Consider the following 19,022-nt stretch of genomic DNA (forward strand, 5'->3'; position numbering starts at 1 on the left):
TTCATCACATTCTGTAGTCCACCAAACATGTTTTTTATGTTGATTTACTGTGGCCGATTCTTCAGAACGTTGTTTTAAAATTGGTATCATTTCCTCAAGATTGCTACTGTATTTTGTGTTTTTTTCTGATATTTATAATATTTGATTAATTTATATGGGTCATACTTCCTTTTATCCCCAATTGTTCTCTGTCTCATTTTCCTTAATGGTATGAACTTCATTTTGATTTTGAAGCTGTGTTTGTTCCTCTCAGTAATTTAACATTTCAAATTTAATTATGAAAGAATTTGTCCATGGAGGCATGGGACAGCTGCCACTCTCCTCTTGTCCAGTCAGAATGTTTCCATGTCACAAGTTTGCTTGGTTTTCTTTTAAAATATGTAGTTTATGTAGTGTTAGAGATGAGCCCATGTGTTGTGCTAGTTTCAAAGAGTCTTTGTCTGTTTCTGCTAGTCTGTTTATGTGAAGCCCTTTTTCCAGTTATATCTCTATACTTCTTTTCGTTTCCCATTTATGCATTAAATTCTCCTATTAATATCTTCATGTTGTTTTAAATGACTTGATTTACTGTCTGATCCAAAAGATGCCAGAATTTTTTAAATTCTACCGTAGTTCTCGTTAGAAAATTTTTCTCATTGGTAGGGGCATGGGCATTTATGATATACATCTTGTTTATGGCTTTCAGTGTTAAAGCTGCGATTCATGGAGAAATAGCTTTAAAATCAGTTACTGAATCTATCACTTTCAAATTTACAACAAATCCTGTTCCAAATTGTGGGCACTCTTTCATAACTCTTTGTCCTGGTCTTTCGTTCTAATTCTATAAACTTGAAATTCAAATGGACGTTCTGTTGTATTTCTCATTCCGTGGAGTTCTGGTATTACGATGTTTTGTCTGTCCATTTCATTTGTCTAGTTTTTGGGCTTTCCAAGCTTCAGTAGAGAGTTTGTTATGTGTTTCAGTATAGTTTTCGCGTTTATGTTTTATTTTAGTATTATATGCTTGATGAGAGATGGTTGATTTCAAATGCTACGATTCATTTGAGTATACCAGTTGGCTACCCACCAAATCCGGTGTAGCTTTCTCATACCCCACTGGGTTAGATGGTGGAAATTTTTCTCTAAAATGCATTTTCATCTTTGACTCTCAGAGGCTATAACCCTCGAGTGGAGCAAACTCTGTGTTACAACTATCGTTGTTATCCACAGAGGATATTAATCAGCCGCCACTAACATGTGGAACAGACGTTGTTGGGGTACTGCCACTGACATATGGAGTCGTCATGCCCTTGGTACCAGTTTTGGTCAACCCCCTGAGTGTTTTATTTCCCCGGTACCCTCCATATCTGCCACCTGGGAAGGCGTTCGATGGGAGAGTAGCAACTCCCCCGAGTTCTTATTAATTATTAGACCTAGTCTTGCATTACGCTTATGTGATTCGTATTTATAGTTCTGTACTTGCCTATCGTTCCTGCAACTGCACGTGACGAATTCACATTACATCCAATGACAACTTCTCCATTTCCGTTTACAAACAAGTTATCTAGCCTACTTGCCCCATTAAGGAATCTAACATTCCACAGTCCAAACTGTAGGATGCCGTGGGACATTTTACCTCCGAAATATTTATCAAGGAGGATGGCGTCATTATTGATCCACGCATTAGAGCAAAATGTCCTGGAGGGGGGTGGGGTGGGGGGGTGGCTTTAGTTTTTTTTTTTTTTTTGCCTTAGCCGTTCGCTTTATCAGCACAGTGAGGCCAAGTCGGCAGTGCTACAAGGCCAAATCAGTTTTGAAACTGGGGCGCGTCCTCCAGGGGAGACGTGGGGACGTATAAAATGGGATGCGGTCGGGGCAAGTGGAACCAACGCACGTTACTAAAAAACTAGCTAACACAGATCTGTTAATACTTAAGCGGGACTGTCTGCTGGGTATCCAGTATTTCCTGTGTACTTTAAAGTTCATTTTCGTCTTTGGTCATCACCCTGAATGTAAGCACAGTATCTGACTGTAGCCAATGCGAGCGCTGGAAATCGTAGCGTACGAGTACAGTAGTGCGAAAACTAGACCGATCCCCGCACATTGGCCCGATTTGGAACAATTCGAGGCAAGTGTTTTCTGTGTAGGATTTCTCACAGCTTCAAGATATAGTAATTGTTGCCAGTAGTTGCTTTGTTTCTATGCAGCGTTGTCGCTCGAGTCTTAATCGGACTGCGTTGTTTAGTCAATATCAGTCAAGCGGTTCAGTCGTGTGTGCGTTTGATGTGATGATGAATTATCGATTTGTAAGGCCACTTTTTTTCTGTAATGCGTCATGAGCTTGTCGAAGACACGTAAATACATCGACGATTACATGAATTGTGTTATTTTGCTATGAAGTCATGAGCAATGTTGCCATTAGACACTGTCGTCTCGAACGGCACCGAGCGAGGTGGCGCAGTGGTTAGCGCACTGGACTCGCATTCGGGAGGACGACGGTTCAATCCCGCGTCCGGCCATCCTGATTTAGGTTTTCTGTGATTTCCCTAGATCGCTCCAGGCAAATGCCGGGATGATTCCTTTGAAAGGGCACGGCCGACTTCCTTCCCTAATCCGAGCTTGTGCTCCGTCTCTAATGACCTCGTTGTCGACGGGACGTTAAACACCACTATCCTCCTCCTCCTCTTCGAACGACATTTGTGGATTAAACATAGTGCTAAGAAAGATTAGCCGATGGAGTTTTCTGCTGAAAGTTGTGCGAGCTTGAATCGTATGAAATTGGATAGTACTGGACCCACTGCTTAGTCTTCTGAAAAAGCTATCCTCGCTTCTAACGAGTAATCACTACTCATCGCAACGGCTAAAAAATATCATGTTTTGGAAGAAATAAAGCACTTGTCAAAGTTTGTTTGTTGAAAGCAGCTGATATTGTTCTTGGATCAACAAGTAAAACAAAAACCTCCCAGATACCGCTTTCTGACAACACTGTGAAACGTCGGATTGATGATATGGCGGAAGACACAACAAATCAGGTAGTGCAGGCCCTGGAAGATTAAGAATTTTTCGCGACAGTTAGATGAGAGTACAGATGTTGCAAATTGTTGTCAACTGTTAATTTTCTTTCGATTCATACAAAACGAAAAATTAAAAAACCAGGTGTTAATTTCTGTACAGCTGACAACTGCTTCAAAAGCAAATCATATAATGACAGTGGTATCTGAATTTCTTTGCAAATAGGAACTGCTGTGGCAAAAGCTGATAGACGTATGCACACAGGACGTCCCGCCAATGCTTGAATCTCTGTCAGGATGATTGGAGAAGAGAATTCCTGTGTTACATCAATTCAGTGTGGTATACACCGTCAAGCATTGGCAGCTAACACACTTCCAAACGAAGTCATCGACTTGAAAATTGAGTCATGTTAAAAAGAGTGCGTTAAATACTGGTCTTTTTTATGGCCCAATCTGAAGATTTGGGAACAGAACATAGAAAAATTGCTATTTCCTACGGAAGTACGCTGGCTCTTTAAAGGAAACATGCGAGTTAGTTCGTATGAATTTAGAGAAGAAGTGATTCAGTTTTTGGAAATTCAAAACCAAACTGTAGGGTGTGTGGGACTGCGAAAGCCGAGTGTTCAAGTTGTGTTGGCTTATCTGTGGGATATATTCGATTCATTGAACTCACTGAGCTTGAAATTGCAAGGTGGAGATTCGAACATAGTTTGTCATCGGCATATCATTGCAGCGTACACTGATAAGTTGCCACTTTGTAAATGTAAAATTGTAGCCTGCAGTTATTCCTCTCTTCCCAAATTATTTGGAATCCTGGAAGAAGTACTCTTTATGGAGGTCTGTAATCAAGCTGATAATGCGAATAAAATATCAAATCATTTGCAGCATCTGAGGAATTCAAACGCTACGTACCTAGCTCGCATGATAATAATATTGACAGACTGGCATCAGATTTTTTTCACGTTGTCGTAGATGCGCAGTTGGAAACACTGCAAGAACAAGCTTTGCAAATTAAAAACGATTCTACAGTCAAATATGACTTTGATAACATGGATAAGTCATTATTTTGGGTAAAACTCTGAAAGTTTAACTTAGCATAGCAAAGCAAGAACTGCAGCTGTACTTACCATTTCAGACGCTAAGTTTGTGCAAAATGGCATTTTTCAGCAGTTGTAGCAATGAAAGAGAAGTACAGAAGCAAACTCAATATTGATTAACGTTGTGCACTTTCTTCTGTTCAACCAAGAAACGAAAATCTTTGAAAAAATATCCAAGCTCATGCATAACATTGATTTATTTGTTTTTTATTAGCACATGTGTATGGAAATCGTGTATGTGTGCAGTAAAATATTTATATTATGAAGTTCATGAACTTTTTTTGTTGCACTTGTTACTCTTCACCGCGAGAATAGTTAAGACAGGCCGTAGTTCGGTCGTCCAATATCGCCTCCATTGCGAAGCACTTTGTGCGACCCGTCTTCTGTGTCAGACTGCTCGCAGCCTCACTGATCTGTCAGCAATCGCCATTTTTCGTCTATTCATTGTGATGTATTCCAACAGACTTAATTATTTGCACAATATTTCCTACTGATAAGTGCCATATTTGAAACTGGCCATCTCTGTAATGAGTAAAGCCATGTACCAGTACGACGTTTACAACTGTAGAAAGCTTGAGATTTCTTCTACTAGCACCTTGAGTCGTTGGCTAGTCTGTTTGCAAAGTTTATCAGACACCGACATGCGATACTCAGTGTTTCGCATGGGTGGAAGATTAGGATTACCGTGTTGTTGACAACTAGGGTCTTGGAGATGGATCCAATGCTCGGATTGGCGAAGGAAACTGACCGTGCCCTTTTCAAAGAAACTATTTTGGTTATCAATTTTAATCGATCCAGGAAGCTCGGAAAGACTGCATCATATTGTCCGGAAGACGAATTTAACCTAGAATCTTCCAAATGCGAGCCCCAAATGGTTAAGGATCTAGTGTAGTTCAATTTAGAATTTTCGTGAGTTATCGCGAGCGTAAAAATAAACGATTTGAACATTAATCGAAACAAGCTGTAATTTGATACTATATTTCTGAAATCACCGCAAGTGGTAGGAATCATCTGAGACTACTGAAAAGCGTGAATGAACACTAGGGATGGGAGAGTTCATAAATTGTAGTTTAGACGTACGGATCTAGCTTTTGCGAGTTTTTTTTTTTTTTGCTATAAAAGCTTCTCGGGTTTTCAACTGTCATCTCGCACCTCGCACCTCGCACGGTGTTCGCCACATTTAGGGAAACATAACTTTTCTTTACGAAAATGTAACGAGGGTGATTCTAAGGAGAAATTAAAATAAAATGGAAGAAAATATTGGGGAGGACCAGTCCAGGTACAGAAACGTAAAGCAGTAAAAGATGTTACAGGTTGTGTGAGGATAATTGGAGAAAGAACTACAGAAGTGAAAAAAAAATCAAATAGCTCTGAGCACTATGGGACTTAACTGCTGAGGTCATCAGTCCCCTAGAACTTAGAACTACTGAAACCTAACTAACCTAAGGACATCACACACATCCATGCACGAGGCAGGATTCGAACGTGCGACGTAGCGGTCGCGCGGTTCCAGACTGTAGCGCCTAGAACTACTCGACCACACCGGCCGGCAAGTGAACAAATAGGTGTTTTGTCCACTAAGAGAAGACATTCGATACAGCCAACTAGAGTACCTGTATACTGCTAGGAATTTTAAAAGATGTTGCTGTAGACTGGAAAGTTGAAACGCTAATAAAGGAAATTTGCACAAAGCAAAAAGTAACAGAGTAGGGAGTGAGGTGATTGAAGAGAAGAGCATTGGAAGGGATGAAAGGCAAGGATGTTCACTGTAGCCTAAGCTGTTCAACATACTTCGAGAAATAGGTACGGACGTAAAAGACGCGAGAGACGTAATTGGACGATAAATGATAGAGCCTAAAAAATAATCGCATGATCAAATAGTACTGGCGGAATCAGAAGACGAGTTACAACACATATTGAATACTATTACAAGAAGGAGTGAACAATATGGAATGAAGATATGTATAGGAAAGACAAAAGTGATGAGAAGAAGCAAAGAGTAAGTTCAAAATGTTCAAATGTGTGTGAAATCCTATGGGACTTAACTGGTAAGGTCATCAGTCCCTAAGCTTACACACTACTTAACCTAAATTATCCTAAGGACAAACACACACACCCATGCCCGAGGGAGGACTCGAACCCTCGCTGGGATCAGCCGCACAGTCCATGACTAATCCCGCGCGGCTGAGGAAGTTCCCGTTAACATATTCATAGGTGGAAACAAAGGTAGCACCTCGGAAGTTAATAACATGAAACGGAAGCTGCATAAAAGAAATACGGAGGTGGCTATCTACGGAAAAGTGAGCATCCGAGAATGTGGAACAGTCAGTGATAGCTTGATTTCCAGTGGAGCTGGGAAAGGATTTGCTAAATGTTATGTCTGGAGTGGCGTGCTATAGAGCAGATATTTAGAAAGTCTTGAAATGTGGTTATGAAGAAGAATACTTAACGTGAAGTGATCGACAGATTTAAGAATGAAAAAAGTGATGCAGAAAATAAGGGAAGGAGGAAGATTATTGAAAGTGATCGAGGTGGAATCGAGAGCCTTAAGTTGGAGCATGTGGTACGACGTACACTACAGAAGAAGAACAACTTTTCTTCCAGCCTTCCGCTAAAGAGCCAGTGCGAGATGACTGGCTTGCTCATACAAGCCTCAGTGGCGACGATAGTCTAAATGGCCCGGGCCCCGCTGCTGCAAAACATACTAACACGGCCGCCGGACGGTCCTGTTTACGTGGGCGGCTGCCGCCGGCTGCTGACGCACTGCTCGGCTATTTTCGAGCGGCCGTTTCCTGCCTTTTGAGTGCCCATAGGCGAACCTTATTTAAGGAATCGAGCCAGAACTCTCGGTATATTGTCAGAAGATAGGAGGAGAGATATTATGTTCCGTGAAATTTAGCGGTATTTAGTTGTCTGCGTCGAAAATACTCAGACGAGGCATACTGACTTAGAGATACATACTGGTCGTGCTGCAATTTTTTTGTTATGTATTTCAGCTTGATGCCGTACAAGTTGTATCATTACCGAAGAGGGCAATGTAATGTTGAGAGCTCCTCTCGGGATCTGTAATCCTGGTGGCTTCAAAGACAGTAAATTCTTTCAGGACACACTGCATGGCTTTTGCAAGTGGAATTCTACGGTTGCAGCAGGAATAGACTTTATTAGGAAGATAAGGCACATGTTTGAAGACGTATGAGGTGTGGTACTGACGTTCTGTGACCTCAGCAAGGCATTCGACAGCGTTTCCCACAAAATATTGCTTAGTAAATTAAAGTGTTATGATACTGGAGCTGTTGCGCTGGCTCTCATTAATCTTATCCTGAAAACTGAAAGTAGATAGTATCGGTTCATGGTGCAATCTTCCAAGAGCAAAACCTGGAGCATGGCGTATTCTAGCCGGCCGGAGAGGCCGTGCGGTTCTAGGCGCTACAGTCTGGAACCGAGCGACCGCTACGGTCGCAGTTTCGAATACTGCCTCGGGCATGGATGTGTGTGACGTCCTTGGTTAGTTAGGTTTAATTAGTTCTAAGTTCTAGGTGACTGATGACCTCAGAAGTTAAGTCGCGTAAGCTCAGAGCCATTTGAACCATTTGGCGTATTCTAGGGGTCCGTCATAGGACCTCTCCTGTTCCTTATTTACGTCAGCGATCTGGGTTGTACCGGCCACAAGTTACAGTTTGCTGATGACACCACTCTTTTTGCGAAATGAAAAACTGCTGCACAAGCTCTGCAAGCAACAAATGTGCTCTTTGAAAACATCACAGAATGCTTCATCGACAAGAAATTGTAAATGAATGAAGAAAAAACACAGTATCTGATACGCAGCCGTAGCAACGTTACATACCACGATAATCTGGAGCCTGTCAAACTGTTGTGATTCGAGATTGACAGCAAACTATCAATGAATGAGCACACAATGTATGTGTGCTCCAAGTTCTCCCGTGGAATATATTTTCTGAGGAGAGTAGGAGGTGCATTAACAGACCTATACTTTATAACAGTGTATGATGCAGTACTTCATTGCAACATAAATTATGGCCTACTGTTAAGGGGACATTCTGAAGTTTACAAGGATGTATTAATGATACAAAAGAAAGCAGTCGGAATCATTGCATCAGCTAAAAGACTGGAGCACTGCAAGCCTGTATTCACATGAATAGGAATAATGACAATCTTCAGCCAGTATGTGTTTTTGTACCTCATCACTGTATAAGTAAACAAAGGGTTTTCAAGCATGAGGCAAGATACACATAATAACGACGCCCACAACGAGGGGAGCATTGATACCCCAAGCTGTGGAATATCTGGAACACAAGATAGTTTTCCAATGGTTGCTTTAAAAATGTTCAACTCATTGCCACGAGAAGTTCAGTACCTGCGTGAATATTCCTTCTAGTCGTGACTAGTAAACGACGCAGATGTTGTTGAAGAGTTACTGTGTAACATATTCAAATGACCTGACGAGGACGCGATAGTAAGTCGAAAAAAAAAAGAAAGGCAGAAATGTAGTCAGTTGAAGAATTGATCGTGACTGTGATAACAAAGGAAAGGAAATAGGTGATTATTTCAGTTATTGAATCACCAATCTTCCACCTGGTCTGACCGGCCCGCCACAAATTCCTTTCCAGCACAAACCTCTTAGAGTAGCACCTGCACATTAGGTCCTCAGTTATTTGTCGGATGTATCCCAGTGTTCCACTCTCTGCCTTCCCCTATAGTTCTTACTCTCTACAGCTCCCTCCCCATAAATTAAGGCTTCTGTTTGATACCAGTAGACTTCTATAGGCCAGAAGTACCTTATTTTCCTGTGTTAGTCTGGTTTTATGTTCGTTTTGCTTCGTCCGTCGTGGGTTATTTTGCTTCCATGGTTGCAGGATTTCTTAACCTTGTCTACTTCGTGATGACCAATTTTGATATTAAGTTTCTCGCTATTCTCATTTCTGCTACTTATTACTTTTGTCCCTTTCCAGTTTACTGTCAGTTCGTATTCTGTACTCATTAGAATGTTCATTCCATTCAACATATCCTTTAATTTTCTTCACTTTGGCTGATGATGGCCATCTCATCAGCGAATCTCATCACTGATACCCTTTCACCCGAAATTTCAATGCCAGTCTTTAACCTTTAATTTCCGTTATTGCCTCATCGATGTACGAATTAAAAAGCAGGGATAAAAGACTACATCCCTGTCTTACACCCTTTTTGATCTGAGCACTTTGTTCTTTGTCATCCAGTCCAGTCCCTCGACAAATCCCATGGGCGGATCTTAATTCTCTTCAGACTTGTTTCCATTATAAAGCACATGGTCAAAACTGCATCTCTGCTGCTTTTACTATCCCAAAACCGAACTGATCGACATCTAACAGATTCTCAGCTTTCTTTTTCATTCTTCTGTGAATTATCGTTGTCAGCAGCTTGGATATATGAGCTATTGAGCTATTGTGCGATGGCTCCGGCATTTATCTGCCATTGCTGTCTTCGGAATTGTGTCGAAGATTTTTTACCGAAAGTTTGATGTTAAGTCGCCAGGCACATAGATTCTACACATCAGCTTGCATAATCGTTTGGTTAGCACTTCCCCAATGACTCAAGAAATTCCTTCTCTCTTACTTGATCTTAAATCTTCAAGAGGTATTTTCCCTCTAACGCTAGCACACCTGTGACTTCCATATCGACTCCAACTTCTTCTATCACGTCATCAGACAAATTTCCCGACCCCGTCATAGAGGTCATAGGGGCCTCCGCTGTACTAATTTCACCTATACATTATTTCCTCTGTGTTTAACAGCGTGATTCCCATTGCAGTCTTAATGTTACCACCCCTGCTTTTAATTTCACCGAAGCTTGCTTCGACTGTTCTATACGCTGTAACTCCACCCGACGATTATTTCTTTTTCGATGTCTTCACATCTTTTCTGTTTATTTTATTACTGTCGGCTTGATGTCGCTGTATGCCCACCTTTCTCTGAACATTTTTGTACTTCCTTCTTTCGTCGATCTATTAAAATATTTATTTTGTTACCTAAGGTAACTTCGCACTTACCTTTGATATACCTTTGCCTGTCTGTCCATCTTTGATTGTCTTCGTTAAAGATGCCCACGACTCTTCAGCTGAACTACTTCGTGTAATATTCCTTATAGCAGTATCCACAACCTTAGCGAATTTTAAACCGTCTCATCACTTCTTAGTACTTTAGTACCCCACTTCCTTCCAGAATGATTCTTCTGGACGATATTCTAACAGTTGAGCCCACTCTTCATCATTACTAAGTTATGATCTGAGTTTATATACGCCCCTGGGTACGTCTTACAATCCAATATCTGATTTCAGAATCTCCATTTGACAATGATGTAATGCAGCAGGAATCTTACCTTGTTCCGCGTCTTTTTCGACTATACCTCCTCCTCTTTTGAGTTTTGAACAAAGTATTCGCTATTACTATCTGAAATATATTGCAGAACTCAATAAGCACTCTTGTATCTTCCTCAGAAAGCAGTAAACCACACTTAAAACGAATGGGCGTCCGTGGTACATGTTGAAAGTATTTGCCAGCAAACTAAAATCGAGGAAATATACTCTAGCTTTTTATCCTTGGAGTACTGTTGCGTACCATCTGTTGAACACTAAAGACAAAATCACAGCTTTAGAATAAAATGGAATTTGTAGGATTTCCTACACCTTTGTGCCAATTTATATGTAGGCCAAGCTGACTGGGTCACAACTATTAACCTAGCTGAGCATGGAAGGAGTTGGAGACTGAAAAAGAAAGATTCCATCTTTGCTGAAAACGCTCTAAATGAATGTAATTCTGATGGTATTAAATGTGATGTTCTACTCAGAGGAAGTAAAAGCAGAAAACTGACATAACTCGAAATTCTGGCTGTTAATAAACACCAAAAAAGAATCCTGATCTGATCCTTACTGACAAAACAGTTTCATTATTCATTCTTACTAATGTGGCCGTGCTCACTTAATATATTCCTCACCATTACATAAAATGTTTGTTACAAGTGTTGACCGCCAACATTCCATAGACTCCTTTCTCCTCTTTGCGGCCCCACCACTTTTTTTTTTTTTTTTTTTTGGCCTGTTCAACATATTCACCAGTTTGGCCATATAACAAAGTAAGCTGTGAATAAACTTGTTGTAGCTGGGATTCACAGTCACAAAGAATTTTTTGAAGGACATCATCTTCAGCTTACTTTACGTTGACATGGCTTAAAGCCATAATATATAATATGAGCACTTGATAATTACCTAAGGCCGAAATCGCAATAGTGTAATAAAAACTTATAACAGTCATTGGCTTGAAGATGATGTCCTTAAAAAAAAGTAAGCTGTGCTATTACCCCCTCACACAGTGTTTTTGGCTTATATATTCCTCTACTTTTAATCTAAGCGTGTAAATTAACATTAGATTTATTTGTTCAGAGCTTCTTTGTGAATTATATTACACGTGGGATTGTATCGACATATAGTCGTTAAACGTCACATATATTTGGAAAACAATCTTTGTAGAGTTATAACCTCTCACTGATGTTGTGTAGACTGTCTGCTTGGTATTGAAATATCTGACGAAAGCATAGAAACCCCAAATCCGGATCATAACGAACTATTAAATAAATATTATTGTGGAACATCAATGCTGTGTATTCAAGTTTTTAAGTAATGCTACATGTTAAGTTAGTTTTACTATTTGTGTTGGAGTGCAGTTCCTAGTGAATGCATGATAGGCACACATATCTGGGTCACTAAAGACGCAAACTTTCAACTTGTTACAGACTAGTCAATCAGATGGTGGCTGAGACGTACGACAATGGTGCCACGTATGACGTCATATACACCATCTTCGTGTGGTTTGCATTCTTGCACACTTTCACCACACCTTTCTACTTCTATGTCTGGAACGATGGTCCGTAAGTATCATCATATAGTATTACTTGCAAATTAATGAGCTGTTCATTTTTAAATATTGCCCATGACTTGATGCAAACGGCGTACCGAACAAGGACCAGGCGAGAACAGGTGACCCCTCCCGCCAAAGAGGGGAAAGAAAACCTTCGCAGACCCATCCAGCGTCCTGTCTTACCAAACAGACAGACGTATGAGTCTGAAGAAAGACAATGTGATGTATTCTGATTAGTAGCAAGGGTACCCACAGCTATTAGGAAATCTCAAAACTGTTTCGTCTTTCATCGCGAAACCAAGCTTGAGTTGTTCCCCTCCATAGCACCGATACTGGGTACCGTCCTGTTTAATACAGTAGATATCCAGACAATCATTATAGAACAAACGACCTGACTTATACATTACTATTCCTGACCATATTAACCAACTGATTAAACACAGTGGTTTCCATTTCGCGACCGATCGTTCCTCTCTTTCCGAATATCCCTCGCACATTCTTCCGGCGGGAAAGATGCAATGCAGCCGCGATCTGGGCTGCGTTGGATATAAACCAGATATAATAAGTCAACTGTCCGAGATATAACTGCAATTCCGTCACATTCCGCGGGGTGGAGAGTCTCGGATCGCCAGAAAATCTGATTGAACAGAACGAACATCCTGTATATTAAGAACATGGCCTAAGAACTGAATTTCAGTCTGAAAAAAGACACATTTGACCTGGCGACACTTCAAATCTGCAGCTGAAAGTACTTTACCTCTCTCGTAATTTGACAGAATGGAACTTTTACAGTAAGATGTTCTAAGTAGCGGTGGAATGTGGAAGGTGCGGAAGTGCTGCCAAAGGGTAAGCGCAAAAAATTGAACGATTCTAAATTTGTGTTTACCACCAACACTTTCTGAGGCTCCTCATCTAGAGAAATTTCCAAAACACATCTCATAAGTCAATTTTTGAAAAACAGCGGCCTGCACCAAGACTGTCCATTACTTCCTCAGAGCTAGGCAACGGATAAGTATCAATTTTTTTTTTTTTTGGATTCACAGTGGATTTAAAGTCAACACAAAGAAGAAGTCTTCCAGAAGACTTTAGTAAGATTACTAAAGGAGAAGCCCATTGAATAGCCTGGATAGGAGGAATAACTCCATTGTCTTGCCATTCTTTAAGTTCACTTGAAACTTTGCCTCTAAGTCCATGAGGGCAGGACGCACCTGAATAAACTTAGGTTGCTCATTGTCCTTCATTGAAATTTGCGGCACAATATTATTTGCTCTGCCAAGTCCTTTAGAAAAAAAATTAGGAAACTCCTTAAGCAATTGAGTAACACTGTCTTTTGGGATGAAAGTATAAACAGAAAGTACATTGTCCTGAACAGAAAGACCAAACAAATCCAAAGAATATAACCCAAAAATATTTTCACAGTCTCACGAACGCAAAATTGTAAATGGCACTTTTCTGGTATGAGACTGGAATGCGGCAGGCGAACTACATGTGCCAAGCACTGGAAAGTTGTGTGCAACATCTTGTCAACTGTGACGAGTCCAACTGCTCATAAGTGACATGACTAAGCAATGTAACGAAAGTGCCAGTTTCTGACTGAAGTCACACACAGTGTCCGGCAATGACTAAGTTCGCAAATAGTTTGTCTGACAGCACTTGGTCGGGGTGAACATATCCTGAATTTTTTTTCAATTGAATAAAGTTTACCAACAGCCGTACACTTTAAGATATTTTATTTTATTTTGAAAGAAACCAGTTTCAGTAATTCATTTTACCATCTTCAGGCTCCATACGCTTGTTTCGAATCAACGAACTTATTGGATAGCGCCATAAAAGCGGATATCAAGAACCCCAATTGTTGTGCAGCTGATTCGTACGAAAGCGTGACACATTTGCTGTCACGCTTTCGTATGCATCAGCTGCACAACGATTGGGATTGCTTCTTTTATCGATTATCTGAAGTATTTCTTCTGTCATCCATGATTTCTTAGCAGTTACCTTCTTTGTATTTTTCTTTACAACTCCGGTGATTGCCCGTTTTAGAAATGTCCATTCCTCTTCAACTGTACTGCCTACTGAGCTATTGATTATTTCTGTATCTATAGCTGTAGAGAACGTCAGGGGTATCTCGTCATTTGTTAGTATTTCGGCATCCCACTTCTTTGCACATTGATTCTTCCTGACTAATCTCTTACACTTCAGCCTACTCTTCATCACTACTAAATTGTGATATGAGTGTATATCTGCTCCTGGATACACTTTACAATACAGTATATGATTTCGGAAACTCTGTATGACTTTGATGTAATCTAACTGAAACCTTCTCGTATCATCCGGCCTTTCCCATGTATACCTCCGGATCTTATGATTCTTGAACAAGGTATTCGCTGTTACTACCTGAAATTTATTCCAGAACTCAAATAGTCTTACTCCTCTATCATTCCTTGTCTCATTCAGAGTAAGAGAACGCCTTGTAGTATCGCTCCCTGAATTTTTTCCGTAACAGACTTCCAGTTGAGCGTCACCATTTTGAGTGGACAACGATCAGTGATAATACCGTGAGACATATGCCCGTCCACTGCAGTAGCCCATGGAACAACCGCGTCATCAAAATCTTGCAAAGTAAGAAGCCTGCATTTACCTTCATTAAGTAGTGCACCTGAACGACAATAATCATTGGTTACAGCCTTCAGTCGAGGTATCACCGCAGGATTGCGGATTAGAACAATCAAGTTATCCGCATACGCACGAACATCTGTAGTCCCTCCGGAAAGCGTCGAACCTTTCAGCTGGGATGCTAGAATTCGAAGTAGGGGCTCCAGAGACAACACACACAAAATCATTGACAATCGCGCTTCCTTGAGATAGCACCCGACGGATATTTATCGGGGGGCGTCAGTTGGTCATTAACAACCACCGAAGGTGAAATAACCGTAAACAGATTTAAGAGCATTCGCCGTGTGTCAACAGTAAATCCAACTGCCTCCAGAATCCGAAGCATGAAGTCGTGGTTAACACGATCAAATGCCTTGTCAAAGTCTAGGAAAGCAATGGCACAAGTAATGGACGTTGCAGCAGCAACCGAAACCACGTCACGACACTCGATTATATCGGTAAGAATACAGGGTGTTTCAAAATGAACATACCGGTTTTAAGGCGCTGTAGCATTTGTTACGTTCAACTTACAATTATAAATAATACACCAAATGAAAGAGCAACACAAACAGTATTGTTTGTATACCTGTGCCCAATGGGAAGAGTATGGAATGACAAAGAGTGACTGAAAAACGTATTGAAAGAGTTCACGTCTTTCACGTTTAGCCCCAAGAAATATCCTCGCGGAAAGTTTATGGGCATTTCTTTCTCTGTGAATCAACTGTAACTGGTGTTTCTTATCTTGAAGTGCCACAGATATGGCCCGTGCCTCAATGCTGGGAGCAAGATGGTGCGCCGCCCCACTGGCATAACTCAGTACGCGGCTGGTTAAACGGAGTTGTATCCGACCGGTGGATTGGGCGCGAGGGGCCGGTTGACACAGTGTTTTATGCATGACCTCCACGTTCACACACGATCTGACGCGATCATATGTATGTGCCTCCGATACCAGCTGATATATCCGACTTAAGAAACAATGTTATTGCAACAGTTACTCCTGACAATTGCTCAAGGTTTCGGAACAACTCACCTATCGACTCGATGTGTTGTCGGTGTTCTCACTGAATAATTGTAAGAAAAACTGTGTGTGTTTCTCTTTCATTTGATGTATTGTTTATAACTGTAAGGTGAATGTAATATGTGCTACAAAGCCTTAAAACCAGTATATTCATTTTGAAACACCCTGTGGTACGACCAGATACGCAGGTTTAATGTATTGGGACAATCGTCTCCATTAGAGACGACATCCTACGACTCCTATTATCTGCATTCAGCACATTCTTATATTCAAAATTTAATAAAAATAACTGGGCGAAAGCTATTAGGGGCATCCGGTCCAGGGCGTTTCATGATTAAAACAATTTTCCCACTTTGAACGAGGTCGGCATAACTCTACCTCGTAACACCTCATTCAAGAAGTCAGTTTATAGTACTTAAAACACTTGATAATGGCACTTTGAAGCCGAAATCATGATCGTGTAAGTGTAAATGTAACACTGTATATAAACAACAGTCTAATGGCGGTACTGACTTTAAAGAGACAAGGATTTATGGTCAGATGAGTATAGCAACAGAGAATGGCATAACGGGAGAAGGATTCGTTGCGAATAGGAAGGTAGAACTGAGAATGAATTACTGCGAACAGTTCAGAGATAGGGTTGTCTTCATCAGAATCGTTAGCAAACCAACACCGACAACGATAGTTCAGGTATACGTGCCGACATCGGAAGCCGGACACAGAGACAGAGAAAGTGTATTGAACCGGTAATTCAGACGCAAAGGGAATGAAAATCTAACAGTCAAGGTGGACTGGAATGAGACTGTATTGGATGGTGCAGGGTTAAGGGAGATTATGGACTTGGTACTGGGAACGAGAAAGGAAAAAGAGTAACTGAGTTCTGGAAAAAATTTCAGCAAGTATTAGCAAGTACTGTGTTCAAGAATCACAAGAGGTGGAGGTACACTTGGAAAAGGTTGGGTGATATGGGAAGATTTTAGTTAGATTGCATCATGATCAGACGGAGATTCCGAAATCAGATACTGGAGTGTATGGCGTTCCCACGAGCGCATTATAGACATAGATTACAATTTAGCAGTGATGTAGAGTAGGCTGAAGTTTAAGAGATTAGTCAGGAGGAATTAATGCGCAAGGAAGTGGGATGAGGAAATACTAAGGAATGAAGAGACACGTTCGAAGTTCCCTCAGGCTATAAATACTGCAATAATGAAAAGTTCAGTAGGCAGTTCAGTTGAAGAGGAATGGACATCTCTAAAAAGAGAAATCATAGAAGCTGGAAAGAAAAACATAGGTACAAAGAAGGGGACTGCGAAGAAACCATGGCTAACAGAAGAAATACTTCAGCTGATATATAAAAGAAGAAAATACAAAAATGTTCAGGAAAATTCAGGAATACTGAAATACAAGTCACTTAGGAATGAAGTACGAGTAAATAGGAAGCGCGGGGATGCTAAGACGAAATGGTTGCATGAAACATGTGAAGAAATCGAAAAAGAAACGATTGTCGTAAGGACTGATTTAGCATATAGAAAAGTCAAAACAGTCTTCGGTGAAATTAAAAGCAAGGGTGGTAACATTAACAGTGCAATGGGAATTCTACTGTTAAATGCAGAGGAGAGAACGGGCAAGCGGAAAGAGTACATTGAAAGCCCCTGTTAGGAGGAAGATTTTTTATGATGTGATAGAAGAAGAAACAGGAGGAGATATAGAAGAGATAGGGGCTCCAGTACTAGAATTATAATTTAAAGGAGCTTTGGAAGACTTAAGATCGAATAAGGGAGCAGGTATGGATGACATCCCATCAGAACTTCTAAAATCAATGGTGGAAGTGGTAACAAAACAGCTATACACGTTGGTGTGCAGAAGTTGTAAGCCTGGTGATATACCATCTCACTTTCGGAAAAATATCATCCACTACATTCCGAAGAATACAAGAACTGACAAGTATGAAAATGATCGCACAATCAGTTAAACAGCTCATGCAGCCAAGTTGCCGACAAGAATAACATACAAAACAACGGAAAAATAAATTGAGGCTGTGTTAGATGACGATTAGTTTGGTTTTAGGAAAGGTAAAGGCACCACCGAAGCAATTCTGACGTTGCGGTTGATAATGGAAGCAAGACTAAATAAAAATCAAGACACCTCCACAGGGTTTGACGACCTGGAAAAAGCGTTCGACAAGGTCTAATAATGATGTTCGAAATTCTGAGGAAAACAGGGGTGAGCTACAAGGATCGATGGGTAATATACAACATGTACAACAGCCAAGGAGGTATAATAAGAACTGATGCATAAGAACGAAGTGCTCGGTTTAAAAGGAATGTAAGACAGAGATGTAGTCTTTCGCCCCTCCTGTTCAATCTATACATCGAAGAAGCAATGATGGAAATAAAAAAAAGGTTCAAGACTAGAATTAAAATTGAAAGTGAAAGGATATCAATGATACGATTCATTGATGATATTGCCGTCTTTGTGTAAGTGAAGAAATATTAGAGGATCCGATAAATGGAATGAACAGATTAATTAGGACAGAATTTGGATTTTGAGTAAATCGAAGTAAAACGAAAGTAATGAGAAGTAGCAGAAATAAGAACAGCAAGAACCTAACGTTAGGATTGATGATCAATTATGTAGATGAAGGAATTCTTCTACCTTGGGAGCAAAATAACCAATGACAGGCAGAGCAAAGAGGATTCAAAAGCGGAGAAGTACTGCAAAAAAGGCATTTCTGGCAAAGAAAAGTCTACTGGTATCAAACGTAATCGTTAATTTGAGGAAGAAATTTATGAGAATGTACATTTGGAACACGGCATTGTATGGTAATGAAACATGGATTGTGGGAAAACCGGAAAAGAAGAGAATGGAAACATTTGAGATGTGGTGCTACAGACGAATGTTTAAAATTAGATGGGCTGATAAGGTAAGAATCGGAGAGGAAAGGAATATATGGAAAACACTGACAAGAAGAAGGGACAGGATGATAGGACATCTGTTAAGAGGCCAGGGTGAACTTCCATGGTACTGGAGGGATCTGTAGAGCATAAAAACTGTAGAGGAAGACAGAGACTGGAATACATCCAGCGAATAATTGAGGACGTAGGCTGCAAGTGCTACTGTGAGTTGAAAGATTGCACGGGAGAGGAATTCGTGTCAGGCCGCATCAAACCAGTCAGAAGACTTATGACTAAAAAGAAATGAACCATAACGATGATTATACCGGAACATACGTACACCTCCTCGTTCAAAGCACATCAACGGCCACGACTGTCTTTCTTGAGATCTCCAAAAATATGGAAATCATGTTGGGAGAGATCGGCACCGTGTAGAAGATGTGTAAGGGTTTCCAAGTGAAACT

The 19,022-nt window shown here is 40.6% G+C and overlaps 1 protein-coding gene across 1 annotated transcript in view; it reads left to right on the forward strand.

The window, feature by feature from the left end:
• LOC126168752 (G-protein coupled receptor 83-like) overlaps window positions 1–12,008 on the forward strand; it is a 187,306-nt gene extending 175,298 nt beyond the window's left edge. Inside the window, exon 5 of the mRNA XM_049920587.1 lies at window positions 11,870–12,008. Within this exon, the coding sequence (XP_049776544.1) occupies window positions 11,870–12,008 (139 nt within the window). The remainder of the gene's footprint in view (window positions 1–11,869) is intronic.
• The last annotated feature ends 7,014 nt before the right edge of the window (window positions 12,009–19,022 follow it).

Source organism: Schistocerca cancellata, chromosome 1, assembly GCF_023864275.1.
Source record: "Schistocerca cancellata isolate TAMUIC-IGC-003103 chromosome 1, iqSchCanc2.1, whole genome shotgun sequence".
NCBI classification, from domain to species: domain Eukaryota; kingdom Metazoa; phylum Arthropoda; class Insecta; order Orthoptera; family Acrididae; genus Schistocerca; species Schistocerca cancellata.